Source organism: Eptesicus fuscus, chromosome 13 (genome assembly GCF_027574615.1).
Source record: "Eptesicus fuscus isolate TK198812 chromosome 13, DD_ASM_mEF_20220401, whole genome shotgun sequence".
NCBI classification, from domain to species: Eukaryota; Metazoa; Chordata; class Mammalia; order Chiroptera; family Vespertilionidae; genus Eptesicus; species Eptesicus fuscus.
Window position 1 is genome coordinate 37,369,125 of NC_072485.1, and position 24,655 is coordinate 37,393,779.

Consider the following 24,655-nt stretch of genomic DNA (forward strand, 5'->3'; position numbering starts at 1 on the left):
TATGCTAATTAGACTGGACAGCTGAACGACCTTCCAGACGTCATTCCAGATCAAGCCGTGGTGGTGGGAGCCAAAGTAGAGGTGGTTTGGGGCAATCAGGCAAGCAGGCAGAGTGATTAGGGGTGATCACACAGGCAGACAGAGTGGTTAGGGGTGATCAGACAGGCAAGCAGAGTGGTTAGGGGCGATCAGGCAGGCAGGCAAGTGGTTAGGGGTGATCAGGCAGGCAGGCAGGCAGGCAGGCGAGCGGTTAGGAGTCAGTGGTCCCAGATTGCAAGAGGGTGCAGGCTGGGCTGAGGGAGACCCCTCAACCCCCATATCCCATGCATGAATTTCATGTACTGGGCCTCTAGTTTAAAATTAAATAAAAAGAAAAGTTCTTTGGCCCTGACTGGTATGGCTCAGTTGGTTGGAGCATTGTCCCATACACCAAAAGGTGGAGGGTTCAATTCCTAGTCAGGGTACCTAATCCAGGTTTTGGGTTCAATCTCCAGTTGGGGCATGTGTGGGAGGCAACTGATAGATGTTTCTCTCTCTCTTCTCTCTCTCTCTCTCTCTCTCTCTCTCTCTCTCTCCCCCTCTCCTTCCCCCCCCCCCCCTCTAAAAATCAGTTTAAAAAATATTTTTTAAATGTGTCTTATGGCAGCCCCGGCTGGATGGCGTAGTTGGTTGGAGTGTTGTCCTGCACAGCAAAAATGTTTCAGGTTCGATTCCCCATCAGGGCATATACCTAGGTTTCAGGTTCAATCCCTGGTCCAGTGTGTATGGGAGGCAACTGATTGATGTTTCTCTCTCTCTCTTTCTCTCTCTCAAATTAATGAATATATCCTTGGGTGAGGATTATATATATACTAGAGGCCCGGTGCATGAAATTCGTGCATGGGGGCAGGGGTTGTCCCTCAGCCCAGCCTTGCACCCTCTCCAATCTGGGACATCCCTCTCACAATCCAGGACTGCTGGCTCCCAACTGCTCACCTGCCTGCCTTCCTGATTGCCCCTAACCGCTTCTGCCTGCCAGCCTGATCACACCCTAACCACTCCCATGCCAGCCTGATTGATGTCTAACTGCTCCCCTGCCAGCCTGTTTGCCCCCAACTTCCCTCCTCTGCCAGCCTAGTCTCCCCTAACTGCCCCTGCAGGCTTGATTGCCTCCAACTGCCCTCCCTTGCAAGCCTGGTCCCTCTCAACTGCCCTCCCTTGCAGGCCTGGTGCCTCTCAACTGTCCTCCCCTGCTGGCCATCTTGTGGTGGCCATCTTGTGTCCACATGGGGGCAGGATCTTTGACCACATGGGGGCAGCTATATTATGTGTTGGAGTGATGGTCAATCTGCATATTACTCTTTTATTAGATAGGATAGAGGCCTGGTGCATGGGTGGGGGCCAGCTGGTTTGCCCTGAAGGGTGTCCCGGATCAGGGTGGGCGTTCCCTTGGGGCGTGGGTCGGCTGAGCGAGGGGCCTGTGGTGGTTTGCAGGCCAGCCACGCCCCCTGGTGACCCAAGCGGAGGCCCTGGTATCTGGGATATATTTACCTTCTACAATTAAAACTTTGTATCCTGGAGCGGAGCCAAGCCTCCTGCTCGCTCCGTGGCCGGCAGCCATTTCTGTTTGGATTTGTTTACCTTCTATAATTGAAACTTTGTAGCCTTGAGTGGAGGCTTAGGCCGGCCAGGGCAGGGGAAAGCTTGGCTTCTTCTATCGCCTTTGAAACCCAAGCCTCCCTCCTACTTTCTCCGTGGCGGTAGCCATCTTGGTAGGGTTAATTTGCTTACTCGCTCTGATTGGCTGGTGGGCGTGGCTGGTGGGTGTGGCTTGTGGGTGTCACAGAGTTGGGGTCAATCTGCATATTACTCTTTTATTAGGTAGGATATATATATCATGGCATATTAAAAGAGAAAACTTAATAGCAAAAAAATCTTGCTATTTCTGAAAATATTGTAATTTGTTTGAATTAGTTGTGGTTTTAGAGAATAGTTTTATTTTGGGTATCCTATCTAATAAAAAGAGAATATGCTAATTGACCCTCACACCATCTCAAAGATGGCGATGCCCACAGCCAGTAAAGAGGGATATGCTAATTGACTGCCCTGCCCTCAAAGATGGCGGCGCCTTCAGCCACAAGATGGCAGTGCCCAGTCCCCTCAGCCCTGCCGGGGCAGTGGGCACATGGCAAGGCCGGGCCCCGCCCCAGGTGGGCCCGGCCGCTCTGTGCGCCTGCCTCCGGAGTCCCCCAGTCCCCTCAGCCCCCCAGCTGCCCAGGGCCGGCCCGAGGTGCAGGCAAGGCTCGGATGCCAGCTGCCCAGCTGCCCAGGGCTGGCCCAAGGTGCAGGTAACCAGGGCCGGCAGAGGCTTGCACTGCCAGCAGTGGCAGCAGCAGAGGTGTGATGGGGCATCACCTTCCACTGATCGCTGAGTCACCTCCTGCCCCTGAGGGCTCCTCGACTGTGATTGGGGGCAGGCTGGGCTGAGGGATCCCCCTCCAGAGCTTGAATTTTCATACACCGGGCCTCTAGTACATTTTAAACAAATGTGATTATTTAAATATTGGACAACATTTAGTCTATAAACTTAAGAGATTATGAGAGAAATAAAGGGCCAGTGAATTCAGAGACAATCTAAACTTATTTATTGTATAGCTGTTTAATGTTAACGTATGTGGCTCTTTGGCTAAAGTTTAAAACTTTTTAAAAAAAATCAACTTTATTGAGATGTGCTTTCCATACAACAGAAGTACATAGTTGGAAGTGTTTTGTTTTTTTTTTTTAATATATTTTTATTATTGATTTCAGAGAGGAAGGGAGAGGGAGAGAGAAAGAGAAACATCAATGATGAGAGAGAATCATTGATTGGCTGCCTCCTGCACGCCCCCCACTGGGGATTGAGCCCGAAACCTGGGCATATGCCCTGACCAGGAATCAAATTGCTGACCTCTTGGTTCCTGAGTCGACGCTCAACCGCTGAGCTACACCTGGCTGGGCTAAAGTTGAAAAGTTTTAAAAAATTTTGTTAGAAACACCTTTATACTGAAATTGTAATTGTGTTGAATTTCTACCAAAGACTTTCTTTTTTAATCCTCACCTGAGGATATTTTTCCATTGATTTCCAGAGAAAGTAAGAGGGAGAAAGGAGAGGGAGCGGGAGAGACACATCGATTGCTATGCACACAACTGGGGCTGGGGAACCTGCAACAGATGTACGTGCCTTTGACCAGGGCCCTTGAACAGGAATTGAACCTGAGAACCCTCTGTCCACAGGCAAACACTCTAACCACTGAACCAAACTGGCCAGAGCACCTGAGGACATGTTTTTATTGATTTTAGAAAGAGAGAGAGAGAGACAGACAGACAGACAGACAGACAGACATTGATGTGAGAGAAAGACTAGAAGTCTTACTAAGAGGTGATTTAACCAATATTTTCGGAGCTTTAGTCATTTATATATCATGTACACCATCCTATATAATTAAGAGCTAATATGCAAATGGTCATCACTCCCTCACGCTGTCATGCTGTAACAGCTCAGACACTCAACACTGGGGAGAGAGAAATGGGGACCAGCCAGGCACAGATGAGCTTGCGAGAGAGGAATGGGGACCAGCCAGGCTATGGCCTGGGAGAGGGATAAGCTGCCCGCTCCGCAGTCTTGGGCGCCAGCGGCTGCGCCTGTGCCTGCAGCCGGGGAGATGGACAAGCTGCACGTCCCACGGTCCCAGGCACCAATGGCTGCGCCTGTGGCCAGGGAGAGAGACAAGCTGCCTGCCCCGCGGTCCTAGGCGCCTGCAGCTGTGGCCGGCCCGGGCAAAGCCGGCCCGTGTCTTGGGTGCCTATTGCGGGCCAGAGGGATGGAAGCCTGGGTCCCGGGTGTGGGGTGAGGCAGAGACAGTTAGGGGTGGTCAGGCCAGCAGGGGAGCAGTTAGGGGCAATCAGGCTGTTAGGGGAGCAATTAGGGGCAATCAGGCAGGCAGGCAGAGGTGGTTAAGGGCGATCAGGCAGGCAGAGGGGTTAGGGGCAATCAGGCAGGCAGGCAGGCAAGTGGTCCCAGATTGCAAGAGGCAGTCGGACATCCCTCGAGGGGTCCCGGATTAGAGAGGGTGCAGGCCGGGTTGAGGGGACACCCGCTCCCCGCCCCCCGTGCATGAATTTTGTGCACTGAGCCTCTAGTTTTTTATATACTTGCTTCACTTCTATACTATGGTTTACTTAGTGTTTCTCTTAAGTGAACAATTTTTTTAGTTAAGTAAAATTAAAGGGGTTCATTATATTAGAAATGTTAAAAGGAAAATAGTGACACATGACATCAATAGATAGTAACTGCAGTTTTTATTATGCACATTAATATATCTACATGGTTATTTGAATGCCACCTAAAATCCACTTGTATACTAAAAGCATTAAAAGAACCATATTTTGGAACAAAGAAGAAAATCTGGCTAAGATGATTGGTATTGATTTATTTGGATTTGGCTTTTTACCCATTTATTAAACATTCATTGAACATTTAATGAGTTATACTAGATTGTGAGAATACAGAGGTGAATAAAATACTATCTTTGCTCTCAAAGTTCTTTTACTTTCCTGTTTTAATCGGATGTAAAAATAGGTAAGTAGAGTAAAGAGTTATAGCTGATGTAGAGGGTGCAGTGGAAGCATGGAGGAGGAAATGGTCCATTCTTGGGGAAGAGGAAGAGCTTCATAGAGGAGGTGACACTTCAAGATTAGTAGGTACTCCCTCAGAGTGGGCTGAGAATGGAGTCGAGTGTGGATGAAGTCATTCTAGGTAGAGAAGTTGGCCTGAGCAAAGATAGGGGGACATGAAAGCTAAGTAATTGGAAAAAGGCAGGCAGGGCTAGACATTGTAGTGTATGTATGTATGTGTGACCTGCTAAAGAATTTGGACTGTACCTTGACGGCAGTGAAAAGCCCTTGAAATAGTCAAGTACTAAACATTTGGGGGGCACTTTGGCCAACCTGTGGAGGATTCAAATATTTAGATACGATACCCTTAGGAACTTAGCTTTAAGTTGAGGGGAATCAAAGATCAAATAGTAGAACTTAGCTGACAAAAAAATCTACATTCCTTACCCAAGTAAACTTAGTTTCTTTTTGAAATTATACAACACAACTTCTTATCTTTCTTTCTAGAGTCTCATCAAGTCCTAGCTCAACTGTTGGACACTTTGCTTGCAATTGGCACTAAACTCTCAGAGAATCAAGCTATCCAGATGCGATTAGTTGATGTAGCCTGCAAGGTAAGAGTATAATGATTAGATATAGGGTTGCTTCTTTCTTGAACAGTTTTGCATTATCTGTTGGTATGAGCTATAAGAACTGCTTAGTTCTACAATGTAAAATTGTAACTGAGAATTGTCAAGGACTCCCAATGGTTTTAAGAGCTATCTCATGTTGTTTTTTCTTTTTCTTTTTTTTCTTTTTTAATATATTTTTATTGTTGATAGTATTACAGGTATCTCCCATTTTCACCCCTTTACCCTTCTCCTCCCAGACCTAACCCCCCCTCACCCCCGTAGCCAGGTCTTCACTACCCTATACAGAGGCTTCTTCTTTTTTTTTTTTTTTAATGAATCTTTATTGTTCAGATTACAATTGTTTCTCCTTTTCCCCCACATATCTCCCCACCACCCAGCTCCCACCCCCCTCTGCCCTTATCTCCCCCCACACACACTGTCCTTATCCATAGGTGTATGATTTTTGTCCAGTCTCTTCCCATACTCCCCACACAGACACCCCTTTCCCCCTGAGAATTATCAATCCACTCCCATTCTATGCCTCTGATTCTATTAACTTCACCAGTTTATTCTGTTCCTCAGATTTTTAATTCACTTGACTTTTAGATTCACTTGTTGATAGATATGTATTTGTTGTTCATAATTTTTATCTTTCTTCTTCTTTTTCCTCTTTTTAAAGAATACCTTTCAGCATTTCATATAATGCTGGTTTGGTGGTGATGAACTCCTTTAGCTTTTTCTTATCTGTGAAGCTCTTTATCTGCCCTTCAATTCTGAATGATAACTTTGCTGGGTAGAGTAGTCTTGGTTGTAGGTTCCTGCTATTCATCACTTTGAATATTTCTTGCCACTCCCGTCTGGCCTGCATGGTTTCTGTTGAGAAATTAGCTGATAATCGTATGGGAGCTCCCTTGTAGGTAACTAACTGTTTTTCTCTTGCTGCTTGTAAGATTCTCTCTTTGTCTTTTGCTCTTGGCATTTTAATTATGATGTGTCTTGGTGTGGTCCTCTTTGGATTCCTTTTGTTTGGGGTTCTGTGTGCTTCCTGGACTTGTAAGTCTATTTCTTTCATCAGGTGGGGGAAGTTTTCGTTCATTATTTCTTCAAATAGGTTTTCAGCATCTTGCTCTCTCTCTTCTTCTGGTACCCCTATAATTCTGATGTTGGTACGCTTTAAGTTGTCCCAGAGGCTTCTTACACTATCTTCAACTTTCTGAATTCTCTTCTCTTCATGCTTCTCTGGAGGAGTGTCCTTGGCCTCTTTGTATTCCAAATCTTTGAGTTGATTCTTGCAATCCTCTAGTCTGCTTTTGGTTCTCTGTATAATATTTTTTATCTCAGTCAGTGTATGTTTAATTTCTAGTTGGTCCTTTTTCATATCCTCAAGGGTCTCATTGAATTTATCGGCCTTTTCCATCAAATTCTTGAAAAACCTTATAACCGTGGTTTTGAACTCTAGGTCCAGTCGCTTGTTCTCCTCCATTTCTTTGGTTTGTGATCTGTTTCCTTGCTTCCTCATTTTCACTGCTTCCCTGAATTGGTAGGGTAGCTTTGTGTACTTGGTGTCCTATTGGTTCAACGGGTCAGCCTCCCAGTTACTTGAGGTGGACACTCTTGGTGTACCCTTGTGGTCTGTGTGTCCCCCAGCAGGAGCTACAGCAAGAACTAGTTTTCTCCTCCTTTGCTTGGGCGGATTTGGAGCAGTCTGACTGGAGTTGCAGTTAATTTGGTTGAGCTGCCACAGAACAGGCCATTTATATGCAAAAGCCGCTGTGTGGAGCCTGGGCGGATTTGTAGAATGTGTGGGGCGGGGCCTCAGGGCGGGGCGGGGCGGGGTCTCAGGGCGTCACTAGGCTGGGGCGTGGCCAACGGCGATGGCTGGCGTCAGCCGTCTCTGCCTTTCCTGTTTCCAAGTCCCTGCGCCCCGCGCTCCAGCGCCGTAAAACAATGATTGCTGGGCGCACCACTGCAAAAAAGTCACTCTCACTTTCCGACCCAATGGCCGAGAGTCCAGCTTCTCCCCATAGGTGTCTGGGTCCCCCGAGTGTCCCCAGAAACTGGATTTCAGAGTGATCGGGAGCTTGTTTCCCTGCGGGTTGAAGAAAAACTGTGCACCCAGCCGCCCGCCGCCAGCCCGATTCACGTGCCTCCATACCTCAGCTTTTCAGCGTTTGTGTTCCTTTCTCTTCTTAGTTGTAAATCTTCCACTCAGCCAGCTTTCCCGTGGTTCTGGGTGGTAGATGTTTTGTCTTTTAGTTGTATTTTTGAAATTGTTGTGTGAGGCAGCAGATTAGTTGTTTAACTATGCTGCCATCTTGGTTCCTCCTCTCTCATGTTGTTTTTTCTTGATGTTGGATTAGGAATAAAGTTGAATAACTTGTTAGAAAATAAAATTCCTCTTTTTCCCAAAAGAAAACAAAATAATTGTAGTAGCTATCATGTATACTGTGCCAAATAAAAGTGCTCTCCTTATTATGGTACCTTATATCCAGTTTTTCAGTTTTTCCTCACAGTCCTTTAGGCAAAGCACTGTTACCGCTTTTATAAAGGTGGGACTTGAGGTGTAGGGAGTTTAACTTGTCCAAGTTTTCATAGCTAGAAGTTGCAGAACCAGGGTATGGACTCTGGTTTTGCTGGTTCCAAAGCCCATGTTCTTTTTATTGTGCCTTGTTGCCTCAATGAACAGTACAACTTGACCCAAAAAACTGTTGGGGAAAGGTTTTTCTTTTTTAAGTTTATTTTTTCTGTTTATAAAATAAATATATTATTTTGTGCCTTTTGATTTAATTTAGAGCTTTTAATTAGCTGCCTTTTGTACATAACAGCAGCTCCTAAACTTGTAGAATTGGTTTTACTTTTAAACTTTGTGATAAATTGATTTTGAGGTTAGAAGACAAATATGTTAGAATTGTAGAAGAATATTATATTCATAGAATTAGAACACTTATTTCTGAGTCCCAGGAAAGAGTGCTTCAGTTTTCTTAATAAATAACAACAAACACAAAACACTTTGACAAGTATAATATTAAGAGCCTAAGTGGAAAAAACTAGGGATTGTATGTTTGAGAGTAAGTATATCTCCACATATGTATATATTTATATATTTATTTAGTTAGTTGTATTTATGAGGTCATGCTTGTGAGGCAAGTGTTGTGCTAAGTGGATTGTTACACTTGAAGTAGAAATTTCTTAAATTTTATTTTAATAAACTTTTTATTATAAAAATTTATATTCATAGAAACTTTGGAAAGATGATGAAAAGTATAAAGAAAAAACTACACTCATAATTCACTACCCAAAGGTGACCATTATTAGTCTTTTGGTGTATTGCTTTCTGATAATTCTCCTGCATACAGATTTTTTGCTATTTTTTAACTTATTTTTTAATAATTTAATTGCACGTGTGTATTTTATTTATTTTTATATTTTTATTGATTTTTAGAGAGAGATGAAGGGAGAGGGATAAAGAGATAGAAACATTGATGATAGAGAAACATCATTGATCAGCTGCCTCCTGCATGCCCCCTCCTGGGGATCAAGCCCAAAACCCGGTCATGTGTCCTTGACAGGACTCCATCCCAGGACCTTTGAATCTGCAGGCTGAAGCTCTATTCACTGAGCCAAACTGGCTAGGGCTGTTTGCTATTTTTTTAAACACATAGCTGTAATCATATATTGCTTTTGCTCTTTCACTAACATAAAAGCAGAAGTATTTTCCTTATATTGTAAATGTTTTTAATGGATACATGATATTTTGTTAAATAATTGAGCTACACTTTACCTAACTTTCTGTTATTATTGGAAGTTTATATTGTAACCATTTTTAAAATCCTATCTAATAAAAGAGTAATATGCAAATTGACCATCACTCCAACACACAAGATGGCTGCCCCCATGTGGTCAAAGATGGCTGCCTCCATGTGGACACAAGATGGCCGCCACAAAATGGCCAGCAAGGGAGGGCAGTTGTGGGCGATCAGGCCAGCAGGGAAGGGCAGTTGGGAGGTACCAGGCATGCAAGGGAGGGCAGTTAGGGGGGGTGACCAGGCTGGCAGGGGAGGGCAGTTAGGGGCAATCAGGCTGGCAGTGGAGCAGTTAGGTATCAATCAGGCTAACGGGGAAATGGTTAGGGTGTGATCAGGCTGGCAGGCAGAAGCGGTTAGGGGCAATCAGGAAGGCAGGCAGGTGAGCAGTTGGGAGCCAGCAGTCCTGGATTGTGAGAGGGATGTCCCTCGAGGGGTCCCAGATTGGAGAGGGTGCAGGCTGGGCTGAGGGACACCCTCTCCCTCCGTGCATGAGTTTCGTGCACCGGGCCTCATGTTATAAATAAAACTGAAATAAATATTACTAGTCTAAAATATTTTCTGTATTTAGAGTTGTTTTCTAAACATAAATGGTTCATAAATAGAGTTACTAGTTAAAAGCATTTAGAGTTTGTTAGAATATCATCTCGATACTCCAAGTTTGCAGGTTTGATTCCTGGTCAGGGCACATATAAGAAACAGCCAATGAATGCATGGTTGGATGGAGCCTAATTTCACTGTATTATTCTAGCATTGGATATTCATATTTAAAAACTAGATGTAAACTTGTTGATTTGGTTGGAGGAAAGTGGTGTTTTACTTTTTAAATTTCCTTTTAAAAATATTAGTGAGGCTTCATACTTGTTTTCCATTTGTATTTCCTCTCTTGAGATAACTTTTCATGTTTCTTGCCAGTTTCTCTTATGTGATCTTTGTGTTGTAGAAACTCATACTATGGTAAAAAAAAAAAATCTGGAAATAGCAGATCTGTCATAAGCTTTTGCAGGCTCAACTAAATTAAGACTATGTGCCTGACCTGTGGTTGAGCGTGGACCCTTGAACAAGGAGGTCATGGTTCGATTCCTGGTTAGGGTACATGCCCTGGCTTCAGGCTCAATTCCCAGTAGGGGGTATGCCAGAGGCAACTGATCATTGATGTTTCTATCTCTCTCTTCCTCTCTCTGAAATCAGTAAAAACCTATCTTTAAAAAGGTTTAAAAATAAAGACTATTTAAGATTCATAGCCACAGTCACTATTTCTAATGCCTAATTCCATTTTGACAGTGGTTTTTGTCATACACAGTGTGCCTTGCGATATTATTTGCATATAATAACATGCACTCTTTTGATAGTAATAATACAAAGTATGTTCTCTAACCACAATTGAATGAAATTAGAAATCAATAACAGAAATTTGGGAAACCCACAAATATGTGGAAATTGAAACAACATACTCCTATATAACCAATGGGTCAAAGAATAAATAAAAAAGGAAATTAAAAAATATTTCTAGATGTATGAAGATAAGACATGACATACCAGCACTTATCAATGTAGCTAAGGCATATTTAGAAGGAAATTTATAGCTATAAGTGCCTATACTGAAAAAGAAGATCTCAAATCAGTAATCTAAACTTCCACCTTAAAGACATTGGAAAAAGAAGAGCTCACTATATCTAAAGCATGCAGAAGGTAGGAACTAAGAAAGTTTAGAGCAGAAATTAATGAAATAGAGAATAGGAAAACAATAAAGAAATAAACTAAAACCTTGTTCTTTGAAAAGATAAACAAAATTGACAAACCTTTAGTTATATTGACCAGGCAAAAAACAAAACAAAACAAAAACCAGAAGACTTAAATCACTAGAATCAGGAATGAAAGAGAGAACATTACTAAAAACCTGACAGAAATAAGAAAGATTACAAAAGAATACTGTGAACAAGTGTATGCTTATAAATTAGATAACTTAGATGAAATGAACAGATTTCTACAAAGACACAAATTACCAAAACTAACTCAAGAAGAAGTAGACAAACTGAATAGATCCATGACAAGAAATTGAATTTTTCATTAGAAATGAAAAAACAAAACAAAATAAAAACCTACCTACAAAGAAAAGCTCAGTCCCAAATGTTCAAATCCCAACTTATTTTATGAGGCTAGTATAACCCCAATACCAAAATCAGACAAAAACATTACAAGAAATGCAAACTATAGATCAATGTGTCTTTTGAATATGAATGCAAAGATCCTTAACAAGATACTAGCATATTCAACCCAGTAATATGTAAGTAGAATTATACCCCCATGACCAAATGGGATTTATCCCAGGAATGTAAGGTTGGTTCAATATCTGAAAATAAACTATTGTAGTACACCATAAAAAATAAAGTGCAAAAGCCCTAGCTGGTCTGGCTCAGTTTGATAGAGGGTTGGCCTGTGGACCAAAGGATCCCAGGTTTGATTCCGGACAAGGGCATATATTTAATTGTAGGCTCCTCCCTGGCCTGGACACTGGTTGGGGCTTTTGCAGGTTACAAGCAATCAATGTGTTTCTCTCATATGGATGTTTCTTTCTGTCTTTCCCTCTCTCTTCCACTCTCCCTAAAAAAACTCAATGGAGCTCTAATTGGTTTGGCTCAGTGGATATAGCATCAGCCCATGGTCTGAAAGGTCCCGGGTTTGATTCCAGTCAACGGCATGTATCTTGGTTGTGGGCATGATCCCCATTAGGGGGCATGCAGGAGGCAACTGATCAGTGTTTGTCTCTTATCAGTGTTTCTAACTCTCTATCCTTCTCCCTTCCTCTCTGTCAAAAGTCAATAAAAATGCATTTTTAAAAAAATCAATAGAAAAATATCTTCGGGTGAGGATTTAAAAAAATAATAAATGAAATAAATAAATAAAGTACAAAAACACATGATTGTATTAATAGATGCAGAAAAAGTATTTGACAAAATCCAATCCAATCTATATCTATAGAAGGCTAAGTGACTGACCGTACATCTGACCAATTGATCAGCCGGCTGGTACATATGACGTGCACTCCAATCTTCTATATATATAAAAGCCTAAGCAACTGGCCGATTGGCCGGTAGCTATGATGCACACTGACCACCAGAGGGCAGATGCTCAATGCACAGGCATGGAAACATGGAACAGACTGATGAATCTCAGAGGTCAGGGAGGAGGAGGGAGGGCGGGAAGAGATTAACCAAAGATCTTATGTGCATACTAGAGGCCCAGTGCAAGGAACATGTACTGGTGGGGTTCCTCGGCCTGGCCTGTGGGGATCAGGTGGAAACCGGCTCCCCAACATCCCCCGAGGGGTCCCGGATTGCGAGAGGGTGCAGGCCAGGCTGAGGGACCCCACTTTGTGCACCGGGCCTCTACTTTAAAAATGTTGATTCATGCATGTGCAATACATACACTAGTAAAGCTCTTCAATCGCACACATGTGTTTCAATCTGTCATTGTTGATTGTGAATTTGGTTGACACTTCTATTGTAGAGAAAGGGTGATAGCAATATTAAAATATTTCTTCTAATTAATTTCCTTTCAATGTGCAGTAAATAAATAAAAAGCCCTAGACAGTTTGGCTCAATGGATAGAGCATCAGCTTGCGGACTGAAGGGTCCCAGGTTTGATTCCGGCAAAGGACATGTACCTTGATTGCTGGTTCAATCCCCAGTGCTGGTTGGGGCATGTGCTGGAGGCAGCCAATTAATGTGTCTCTCTCACATCAGCGTTTTTCTCTCTGTCTCTCCCCCTCCCTTCCACACTCTCTCTAAAAAAAAAAAAAAAAAAAATTAATGGAAAAATATCCTGGGGTGAGTATTAACAACAACAAAAAAGTAAATCATGTTATTTCAATTATACATACTTCCATATGTACCTCTTACTGGCAGTCTTTTTAAAAATATGTTTTTATTGATTTCAGAGACAGGGAGGGAGAGGGAAAGAGAGAGAGAAATATCAATGATGAGAGAGGATCATTGGCTGCCTCCTGCCTGTCCCCTACTGGGGACTGAGCCCGCAATCCAGGCATATACTCCCACCAGGAATCGAGCTGTGACCTCCTGCTTCATAGGTCGATGCTCAACCACTGAACCACACTGGTTGGGCTAGAGGACAATTTTAAAGTACCCACTCCTACCTTTACAAGGCAGTATGATTGGACTACTGTGATGAACAAAAGGGAGTCTTATTTTTTATTTTCTAAGGACTTATGATTCTTTTTGGAAGACCATACTTAAGTAACATGATACTATACAGGCTATGGTGAGAATATAGTGTTCCAAGTCATTCCTAAAGCTGATAGGATGCTTTTGTTTTTGATTTTTTTTTTTGTTTTGTTTTAAAGATAACTTAGTCATGTCCTTTTTTTTCTCTCTTTTGTTTTTATAGCACCTGACAGATACTTCCCATGGTGTAAGAAATAAGTGCCTGCAATTACTTGGCAATCTTGGCTCTTTGGAGAAAAGTGTCACAAAGGATGCAGAAGGCCTAGCTATCAGAGATGTCCAGAAGATTATAGGGGATTACTTCAGCGACCAAGACCCGCGTGTCAGAACAGCAGCTATAAAAGCCATGGTAAACATGATCACAGGAACTAAATTGGGATAGTTTTATTTGTTTGTTTGTCTGTTTTCATTTGTACATGGCCAATGCTGCCTTGGATACATTCGGAATCCCCCCAGGATACACCTTACCCATACTTTTCAGGAAGGTGTTGGTGGCATCACAGGGCTCAAAAGGCACACATTTCTGCTTAACAGGTGTGCTTTTCTTTGGGCTTCTCTGGTAGCTTTCACTTGTATTTCTGAAACATGGCAGCACCACCCCCTCTGCATATTGTTTTCCAGTAGTTCAGGTTGTGTGAGGGGGGTGCTTTTTAGGAGGAAATGGTGCTAATCATGTCTTCCTCAGCCTTCTTATAATTGTTTCATATTTTTCTAATATCCCTTTGGAAGAGTCCTTGGGTTAGATTTATTAAGTGTTTGAATATGTCTACTAAGAAGTCTTTTGACCAGGCTTCTTATTTATATAGATAGCACTGATTTTGGCTAATGGAAACCATGTTAATCTGATATAATGCAGGACAGTATTTGAGATTGTGGGGGACATTGGAAATGGGGATTTTTTTCCCCCCAAATACTTAAACTGTATCTTTATTTTATAGTTGCAGCTTCATGAAAGAGGACTGAAATTACACCAAACAATTTATAATCAGGTACTTTAAATGACTATCTGCAAGGAAGGGGAAGTATGAACCTGGGAGGGTGGCATATTGGTTGTCAGGATTTGAAAACAGCTTCAGCTAGCTAATGGAGGAAATATTAATTGTGATGAATGTGAGGTTGTATTCAAAACATACATTCTAAGAAGAAAATGGGGATATGTAATTGAATAGCTCTACTCTATATGAAAAGGACTTTTAGGAGGATTTAGGTAGCGCATTATAAATATCAGAGTGTACAAAGGGAAGTGTAGTGTTCAGAATAAGGAAAGTGCTAATCTTGCTGATCTCTGATTGCTTGGGCTAAACCTGAAGTCAGTTCTGGGCACCACACTTAACAAACTGGAGGATGACCAAGACCCAGGATCATATGAAAAGTTATCAAATGATTATTGTAGTACTGGTAAAGAGAGGCACAATGAATTTATAGTATAATTGTAGGAATCTAGAGACAGGCAATCTAAATCCATGCTCAGAGACCAGATTTTGTTAGTCTATCAAGTGGGTTTATCTTTCAGAGGAAGATGATCATTAGCCAAGCCCCTATTACTGATGTGCATACCAAGTTTATTCTTTAAAAAAATGAAGTAGAATGAGTTCAGAATGGCTGTTTTGACGCAACTGGCCCCTTCTCTCCCTATTAGAAAACTATTGGGAAGCCAAATAATTAAAGGAAACTTGACGAGTAAGGACTCAGAGGAAGAAAGGTTAACCAGATGATTGATATGTTTAGTGGCATAAGACTGTATCAGTTAAGTATTGTTAAAAAACAAATTCAGCCAGGTATATTTAAAGATCTTATTGGAGTCATTGAATATTAGTAATTCATGAATTGGGCAACATCCCATATAATAAACAGAAGGATGTTTTGAGGAGTTGTACAAAGTGGGAGGTTTTTGTAGGCAGAAAGAAGATGGGGCAAGGAAATTTAAAAAGTGGATTATTTTGGGCAAGGTTACTTTCCCTTAGGGCAGTGGTTGGCAAACCGTGGCTTGAGAGCCACATGTGGCTCTTTGGCCCCTTGAGTGTGGCTCTTCCACAAAATACCACGTGCGGGCGCGCACATCCAGTGCAATTGAAACTTTGTGGCCCATGCGCAGAAGTCGGTTTTCGGCCTGGGCGAGTCTATTTTGAAGAAGTGGTTCTAACGCGGAGCCACACTCAAGGGGCCGAGCCACGCCACACTCAAGGGGCCAAAGAGAGCCGCGGCTTGCCTACCACTGCCTTAGGGTAAGGTTACTTTCCCTTAGGGGGTCTTATCAGGCAGATTACCTCATTAGTGCTGACCAGAAAATTCCAGACTGATTGGTTTAAAATTCCATTCTTGGGAGAAGCTGAAACTGTATTTAGGTTAGGTATTAAGTCTTGGTGGGGCTTAGCACAAGTGATTCCAGTTTGGGCCTGTTGTTCCTTTTTTTTTTTTTTTTTTTAATATATATATTTTATTGATTTTTTTTACAGAGAGGAAGGGAGAGGGAGAGAGAGTTAGAAACATCGATGAGAGAGAAACATCAATCAGCTGCCTCCTGCACACCTCCTACTGGGGATGTGCCCGCAACCAAGGTACATGTCCTTGACCCGAATCGAACCTGGAACCCTTGATTCCTGTAGGCTGATGCTCTATCCACTGAGCCAAACCAGTTAGGGCTGTTTCTTTTTAATACTAAGCAAGCAATGATGAGGGAGGGCCACAGTGGTGTGAGGATGGAGTAATGGTGGAGTATTTGAGATATAAGGTTCAGTTAGGTATCTAATGAATTGTTTTGGTTATATTGAGTTTGAAGGTTTGATGTTACAACAACCATGAGGAAAATTTCAGGCCATAAATAGTTGTGAAGGTCTGGAGTTCAGCAGAGATCAGAGCTGGAGGTGGGTATTTGGAGCCATCGATATCTAGGGGGCATGAGGATACTCAGGGAGAGTAAGAAGATTGAAAGAGATCAAGGATGGAGCTATGAGCCAAGTCCAACATTTAAAAGGTAGACAGAAGAATGCAGCCCTAGAATGGAGCCTTATGGAAGAAGAGGAAAAACATATTCCAGAAAAGACAGGAGGGGGTTCTCACAGTTAACAGTGTCAAATTTTGGTGAAGGGTCAGCTAGGGTAGGAGGTGTTTTTATTTTGTTGTTTTTTTTGTTTTGTTTTGTTTTTTTACTTCAGAGAGGAAGGGAAGGAGGGAGAGAGAGAGAAACATCAATGATGAGAGAGAATCATTGATTGGCTGCCTCCTGCACACCCCTTACTGGGGGGTGGGGGGGATTGCATGTGCCCTTGGCTGGAATTGAACCTTCGACCCTTTAGTCCGCAGGTCGTCGCTCTATCCACAGAGCCAAACCAGCTAGGGCAGGAGGTATTTTTGACTGTTGCAACTCCTGGGGAGAGGAGAAGGGGTGGTGCTATAACCATCTAGTGAGTAGAAGCCAGGGATACTGCTAAACATCTTACAATGCACAGGACAGCCCCTCACAAAGAATTATTCAGTCTAAACTGTCAGTAGTGCGAGATTGAGAAACCCTGGTTAAATGGATAGGTAGTGATAACCAGAACAGTGAGCCAAGGGTTTTTCCCGGGGTTGTGTCTCACGACGCTGAAGAATGAGCTATGTGGACCAGAAGATTTAAGCAAAAGTGTAGAAAATTTATTGCAAGCAGATTGAGAGTCCCCTCATGGGGAGTGGCACCCAGTAATGGGCTGCCCGGTAAAGCCTTGTAGTCCAGGGGTGTGTATTTGCTGCAAGCTTGCTTCTATATCTATCCATGTTGTCACCTCTTTGATTCCCTCAATTATTCTTGCCCAGCAATGAATCTGAACTTTACCTGTTTCTATGTGTTCTTTCTCTGTTCTTATGCTGAACTTTCTCTGTTTCTATGCATTCCTACACCTTGTTGCTGCAGGCCCTCCCTTGTTTTCCCCTGCCTCCCGCTTTGAGTCCAGAAACATTTTATTATTTCTGCTTGGTTGGTTTCTGTGATTAGGCTGCTCAAACTGCTGTGTCTGCCTGCCTACGTTCCTCCTGCCTTTGTTTTCCCCTGGACTCCTGCCCTATCTGCCTGCGTTTCAAGTTAACCCTCTTAGTAGGTTAAGTGGTATTGAAGAGTAGATGTAATGGGTTAAGATTAGTCATGGAAATGAAAGAGCTGGTGGAGTAGCAAGTTCTGGTCAGAGCATGGAATTTAGGATTTTAAAATCTCAGACATGGAGTAGTTCTGGATGTTGTTGAAGTCAAGGGTGTTGCTATGACTGTGGGTGGAGTAGAGATATGCCATTTCAGGCCAAAGTAAAACAGAAAAATCTGGCCTCTTAGCAGCTTAGCATTAAAATTGTGCAATTATTTCAGAAAGATTGTCCATCAGAAATGTGTGCTTTTATTTCACATATAGGCAAAAAACCATCTCTGGTGTTTGAGCCTTTGAGAGCAGCAGTGTGGGCTCCCAGAAGGCTTTGCTGGAATTGTGCTGTTTTAGATGGCGTTTGTGCTCTCAGGCTGTGGTTCTGCTTCCAGACTTGAGATGGGAGGGCTCAATCAGAACACAGAGCAGCTGACAGAAGCCAAGAATTCTTTGTTGGGCAAAGGCTCAAGTAGCTAAAACCACCCACAGGTTTTATGATTAGCATCCTTAGCCAGCCACCCTGTCTTGATTGTGAAAATAGTTTAAACATCACCTTGGGGGGACACAAAACTAATAGACTTTTGGAATCCTTGTTTGCAGGCATGTAAATTGCTCTCTGATGACTATGAACAAGTGCGCAGTGCTGCAGTCCAGCTTATCTGGGTTGTCAGTCAGCTCTATCCTGAAAGGTCAGTGTGGGTGTAAGCCAACTTTCATTCATTGCTAAGCCATTATTCTCTCCTCCCACCTCCAGAAAAAAAAAAAAAAAAAGTTGGTTAGATTTTTTGAAGGCAGTGTGAAATAGGGGGAAAGTACAGACCCTAGGAATTAGGATATCTGGTCCTGATTCTTTAGCTCTGCCATCCTTTCTTTGTATCTTTGGAAGATATTTCAACTCTCTGGGTCCCAACCTCCTCTTTTGTAAATGAAAGTTAAATGAAGGATGGGACTGTCTTGAGCGTTTTGCAGCTTCCTCCTTACCTCTACCCCACCTTTTGAAAATCTTTAAAATTGTTTGGGTCCCATTTTAGTAAATACAAATACTAGATAAAGATACTAGGCAGTTTGAGGATAATGATCCCTTATGTAGTGTTTTCCTGGTTAAAAACATTTTTGCAGTAATCAAATCATTCTCACAGTGATTCTGGGAGGTGGAGAGACAAATATATTAAAAAAAAAAAAAGACTGATTGGAATTTGCCTCTCTCTTTAGGACCAATTATACAAGTATGTTTTATACTTATTTATTAAGAGATTTATTATATTGACAGCAATGAAAATAGGGAATAAACAGAGATTTAAAGTACTCTGGTAGCTAGTTTTTGGTATCTTCATAAACCTTTGTACCTCTGATAAGTTAAACATTTTTATTCAAGACATTGAAAATTTGCAGCACAACTAAAAGGGTTGGTTTATACTCTCAGAGTCATTTGTTTACTATGAAATGTATTTCATCATTCTAGAATTTTAATTATTCAATTATCATCTCTACTTGTGCTGTTTATCATTCCCAGTTTATTGAACCTGAAGCTTTAGACTTACATTTTGTGTTTTTACTTTTAATTTAGCATTGTCCCAATCCCATCTTCTAATGAAGAAATTCGCTTAGTTGATGATGCTTTTGGAAAAATTTGTCACATGGTCAGTGATGGATCCTGGGTGGTTCGAGTTCAAGCTGCAAAGCTATTGGTAAGTTACACTTATTTCTTTATTTACTAAATATATTTTTATTGATTTCAAAGAGAAAGGAAGAGGGGGAGAAAAATAGAAACATCAATGATATGAGGGAATCATTGATTGGCTGCCTCAAGCACTCCCCACATTGGGGATGAGCCCACAACTCGGGCATGTGTCCTGACTGGGAATCAGACCACATCCTTCTGGTTCATAGGTTGACGCTCAACCACTGAGCCACGTCGGCCCTGCACGTTATACTTTCTTAATGAACACGTTGCCTGTTATCCTCTCTAATAAAATGGTAATATGCAAATTAACCATCACTCCGCTACATAATCCACGCCCACCAGCCAAGCCACACTCACCAGCCAATCAGGGCGAGCATGCAAATTAACTCCAATCCAAGATGGCTACAGCCACAGAGAGCAAGGTTTCCCAGGTAACAGAGTAAGCCAAGCTTTCCATAGCCGTTGCAGGCCTAAGCCTCCACTCAAGCTACAAAGTTTCAATTATAGAAGGTAAACAAATTCAAACAAATGGTGGCAGAATGGAGCTTGAGAGAGCAGGCCAGGGTTGCTGGCGGCAACAGGGGAAGCAAAGCTTTCCGCACACCCTGGCTGGGCTCATCCGCTTAAGGCTACAAAGTTTCAATTGTAGAAGGTGAATTAACTGCCACAGAAATGGCTGCTCCCCAGAGGGAGCAGCAGGCTTGGCTCCGCTCCAGGCTACAAAGGTTCAATTGTAGAAGGAAAATAAATTCCAGATACCAGGGCCTCCCCTTGGGTTGCCAGGGGGTGTGGCCGGCCTGCAAACCACCACAGCCCCTCGCTCAGGCCGCCCCACACCCCAAGGGAACCCCACCCTGATCCGGGACACCCTTCAGGGCAAACCAGCTGGCCCCCACCCATGCACCAGGCCTCTATCCTATCTAATAAAAGAGTAATATACAGATTGATCATCACTGCAACACACAATATAGCTGCCCCCATGTGGTCAAAGATCCTGCCCCCATGTGGACACAAGATGGCCACTACAAGATGGCCAGCAGGAGAGGGCAGTTGGGAGGCACCCAGCCTGCAAGGGAGGGCAGTTGAGAGGGACCAGGCCTGCAAGGGAGGGCAGTTGAGAGGGACCAGGCCTGCAAGGGAGGGCAGTTGGAGGTGATCAACCCTGCAGGAGAGGGCAGTTAGGGGTGACCAGGCTGGCAGAGGAGGGAAGTTGGGGGCAAACAGGCTGGCAGGGGAGCAGTTAAGCATCAACCAGGCTGGCAGCGGAGTGGTTAGGGGTTGATCAGGCTGGCAGGCAGAAGCGGTTAGGGGCAATCAGGAAGGCAGGCAGGCAAGCAGTTGGGAGCCAGCAGTCCTGGATTGTGAGAAGGATGTCCGACTGCCCGTTTAGGCCCGATCCCTCCAGGAGTCCCAGATTGGAGAGGGTACAGGCTGGGCTGAGGGACAACCCCCCTCCGTGCACGAATTTCGTGCACCGGGCTTCTAGTACTTATATAAACATTTTGAGAAACTACAGGTAGGGATAGTTGTAGCCCACTATTAGAAATGCTAGTGTTTCTTAAAATATAAAGAAATAGCTCACTTTCCAATGGAGAAGTATATTCTTTCAGAGCTAGGAAGAATTTTAAAGACAATTTTATTTAAATTTGTTAGCTTATGAGGTAGCCAAGGCCTAAGGATAAAAGGAAATAATAATAAAAATAGTTGCTTCCATTTACTAAGCACCTTTTATGACAAAGATACTTTGAGGCCATTTACATGATCTCACTCACTCTTCACAGTATCCCAGCAAGGTAGATATTGTTATTTCCATTTTCCAGGTGAGAAAATTGAGGCTCTGAGAAATGAATTCAACTAATCCAAATAGGAAGTTGTGGAATGGGTTTCAGATACTAATCTCCTGACTTTTAGCCTGGTACTCTACTGTTTTGCCTTTGGGGATTCAGAGTACATTTGTATATATAAAAAAAAAAGTTAACTTTTCAGAGATGGAACTGTTCTATAAAAGGAGTGTTGACCTAATAATAGCCTTATTTTATATCTGTGTTATCTTTGAGATGTCACTTGACCTTAGTTTTGGTTTCCTCATCTATTAAGAGGGTTATGATATCTCTCATATTTACCTCACTGAGTTGTCATGATGCTCAAATGAGATACTATAAATTGTAACATATTCTATGTGTGATAGTAGGGGTTGTTATAGTGTATGCATACACACAAACACACACACATACATGTATCTATAAAATTTTGTGAATATTACAGCAAGAAAATCTGAGATTCTTTTTGGACACTTTCTTTTTGAGGGCTTCCAACACTGCCAGTCTTGGTAAAATTGTTGGCTAATTACTTTGGACATGACTGTGCCGGACACAGATCCAAGGATAGTCCTATTTCTGTGATCAGTATTTATGGGGTAATTGCTAAAAATGTGTGTAGCATTTTTATGGAATAATAAGGAATTTGGATGATTTCAGTATTTCTTGCTTATAAATTATACTAGAGACCCAGTGCACAAATTCGTGCATGAGTGGGGTCTGGCTGACCTGCCCCAGTGGGGGCCGATCGGGGCTGGGCCAGTGTGGGGATGGGGAGGGGGGAGATGGTTGACCGGCCCCAACCCCGATTGGGGTGGGGGTGCCAATTGGGGACGGGCCAGCAGGAGGAGGGGCCGATTGGGGCCCTGATTGGGCCAGTTGGCCACCACAGTGTGTGTCATAGCAACCAGTCGTTTTGGTTGTTCCAGTCGTTTCGTTGTTCTGGTTGCTTGGCTTTTATATATATAGACTAGAGGCCCGGTGCACGAAATTCGTGCACGTGGGGGGGTGTCCCTCAGGCCAGCCTGCACCCTCTCCAATCTGGGACCCCTCGAGGGATGTCTGACTGCACGTTTAAGCCTGATCTCGGTAGGATCAGGCCTAAACAGGCAGTCGGACAACCCTCTCACAATCCAGGACTGCTGGCTCCCAACTGCTCGCCTGCCTGCCTTCCTGATTGCCCCTAACCGCTTCTGCCTGCCAGCCTGATCAACCCCTAACCACTTCCCTGCCAGCCTGATTGATGCCTAACTGCTCCCCTGCCAGCCTGATTGCCCCTAACTGCCCTCCCCTTCAGGCCTGGTTCCCCCCCAACTGCCCTCCCCTGCAGGCCTGGTCCCCCCCCAACTGCTCTCCCCTGCAGGCCTGGGTCCCCCCCAACTGTCCTTCCCTGCAGGCCTGGTCGCCCCCAACTTCCCTCCTCTGCTGGCCTGGTCACCCCTAACTGACCTCCCCTGCAGGTTTGATCGCCCCCAACTGCCCTCCCTTGCAGGCCTGGTCCCTCCCAACTGCCCTTCCCTGCTGGCCATCTTGTGGTGGCCATCTTGTGTCCACATGGGGGCAGCCATCTTGTGTGTTGGAGTGATGGTCAATTTGCAGATTACTCTTTTATTAGGATAGAGGCCTGGTGCACGGATGGGGGCCAGCTGGTTTGCCCTGAAGGGTGTCCCGGATCAGGGTGGGGTTCCCTTGGGGAGTGGGGCGGCCTGGGCGAGGGGCCTGTGGTGGTTTGCACGCTGGCCACACCCCCTGGCGACCCAAGGGGAGGCCCTGGTATCTGGGGTTTATTTATCTTCTATAATTGAAACTTTGTAGCCTTGAGCGGAGACCAGGGCTGCGGTAAGCTTGGCTTCCTCCATCGCCGGAGAAACCTAAGTCTCCTGCTCGCTCTGTGGCCGCAGCCATTTTTGTTGGGATTTATTTTCTATAATTGAAACTTTGTAGCCTTGAGTGGAGGCCTGGGCTGGTCTGGGTGTGCAGGAAGCTTGGCTTTCTCCATTGCCGGGGAAACCCAAGCCTCCTGCTCACTCTGTGGCCACAGCCATCTTGGTTGGGTTAATTTGCATACTCGCTCCTGATTGGCTGGTGGGTGTGGCTTGTGGGTGTCATGGGGTACAGTCAATTTGCATATTACTCTTTTATTAGATAGGATTGCTTGTTCATAATAAAATACAGAGTTAAACAAACCAGTTGGTATTGATTTTATTTTTGAATTCACATTTTAAAACTTTGTTTTGGTTCTAGCTGGTGTGGCTCAGTTGGTTGGGTGTTGTCTTGTGCACCCAAGGCTTACTGGTTCGATTCTCAGTCAGGGCACATTCCCTGGTTGCTGGCTCAATTCCCATTGCAGGGTGTGCAGGAGGTAGCCGATTGATGTTTCATTCTCGTATGAATGTTTCTCTCCCTCTCTCTCTCTCCCGTCCTCTCTCTCTAAAAATCAATTTTAAAAAATTTAAAACAAACAAAAGTGGGACTGATAATAGTATTTACTTTGGAGGGGGACTAAATGAGTGAATGTATGTATAAAGCACTTAGTGCATGACACAATGAACTCTATTTAGGAAGTAGCTGTTGCTGCTGCTAATATTTTTATTATTTTCCAGCTGATTCAGAATCCATAGGCATCTTTAATGTCAAGAATAATGTTATCTTTACACATTGACTGCAAACTTTGATTATTGAGATAATGTTCAGATCTTAAAAAATGTTCAATTTGTTTTGGATTCTTTCTTTTTACAGGGTTCTATGGAGCAAGTCAGTTCTCATTTCTTGGAGCAGACGCTTGACAAGAAGCTGATGTCAGATCTAAGGGTAACTTGAATTCTCAGTTGTTTAAACTGGGTTTCTGGAACTAACATCAATGTAACACTATATGCCAAGTTGATATTGATTTAATTTTGCAGCCCATGCATTTGTTAAATTAATGTAGGATGATTAGATTACATTTAATTTAAAATCTTGGTAACTTTAACCAAATTGAAAGTTACTTCATTAAATTTTAAATTATTATGAGGAAATACCTTGCACAAGTTGTGTTCTACAGAGAAGAACCAGTATTAATTTTCCTTTTCTTAGAAATTGTAAAGGTCTGGTCTTATATTTTGAGATTGTGACATCTGAGGGCTGCTTTTCAGTAGCAGTTCCCATGGAAGAGTGAATAAATTCTTTCTCTGAACTGTAACAAAATGCCTCTTATGGAATGCCTTTAAGCTTTTACTGCAGCAGTTCTCTGACATATTTGCCAGAACCCAATATGAGTCTGAGAATATGATATGTTCATTTATTGTCAATATCTTTATTTATTTATTTATTTATTTATTTATTTTTGTTAACTCTCACCTGAGGATATTTTTTCCATTGATTTTTAAAGAGAGTTGAAGTGGGGAGGAGGGAGGACATCCGATGTGAGAGAAACACATCAATTGGTTGTGCTCCGCATTTGCCCCAACCAAGGATGGGATTGAACCTACAACCCAGTAACATGCCCTTGACCAGGAATTGAACCTGCGACCCTTTGGTGTAGTTTCCCCAGGTCTTTTTTCTTATGCATGTTTTAAACATTGTATGCAGATAGTTTTGTAAGTCTATTTTTTTACATTTGCCACAGTATCATATGCTTTTTTTCACATTGCTAACTGTATACGTAGCATTTTATTGATTGCATAATATTCTGTTAAGTAAATGTATCATCATGGTTCAAGATCATTATACATTTAGATCCTTCTAGTTTTTCCATCCTAATAAACCACATAAAGAATA

The 24,655-nt window shown here is 43.1% G+C and overlaps 1 protein-coding gene across 2 annotated transcripts in view; it reads left to right on the forward strand.

Moving 5' to 3' along the window:
- The window catches only part of INTS4 (integrator complex subunit 4), a 98,746-nt gene that overhangs the window by 20,081 nt on the left and 54,010 nt on the right, over positions 1–24,655 (forward strand). For both annotated transcript variants that reach the window (XM_054725753.1, XM_054725754.1), the window contains exons 4-9: positions 5,140–5,246; positions 13,454–13,639; positions 14,229–14,279; positions 17,996–18,084; positions 18,963–19,083; positions 23,636–23,707. In XM_054725753.1, the coding sequence (XP_054581728.1) occupies positions 5,140–5,246; positions 13,454–13,639; positions 14,229–14,279; positions 17,996–18,084; positions 18,963–19,083; positions 23,636–23,707 (626 nt within the window). The remainder of the gene's footprint in view (positions 1–5,139; positions 5,247–13,453; positions 13,640–14,228; positions 14,280–17,995; positions 18,085–18,962; positions 19,084–23,635; positions 23,708–24,655) is intronic.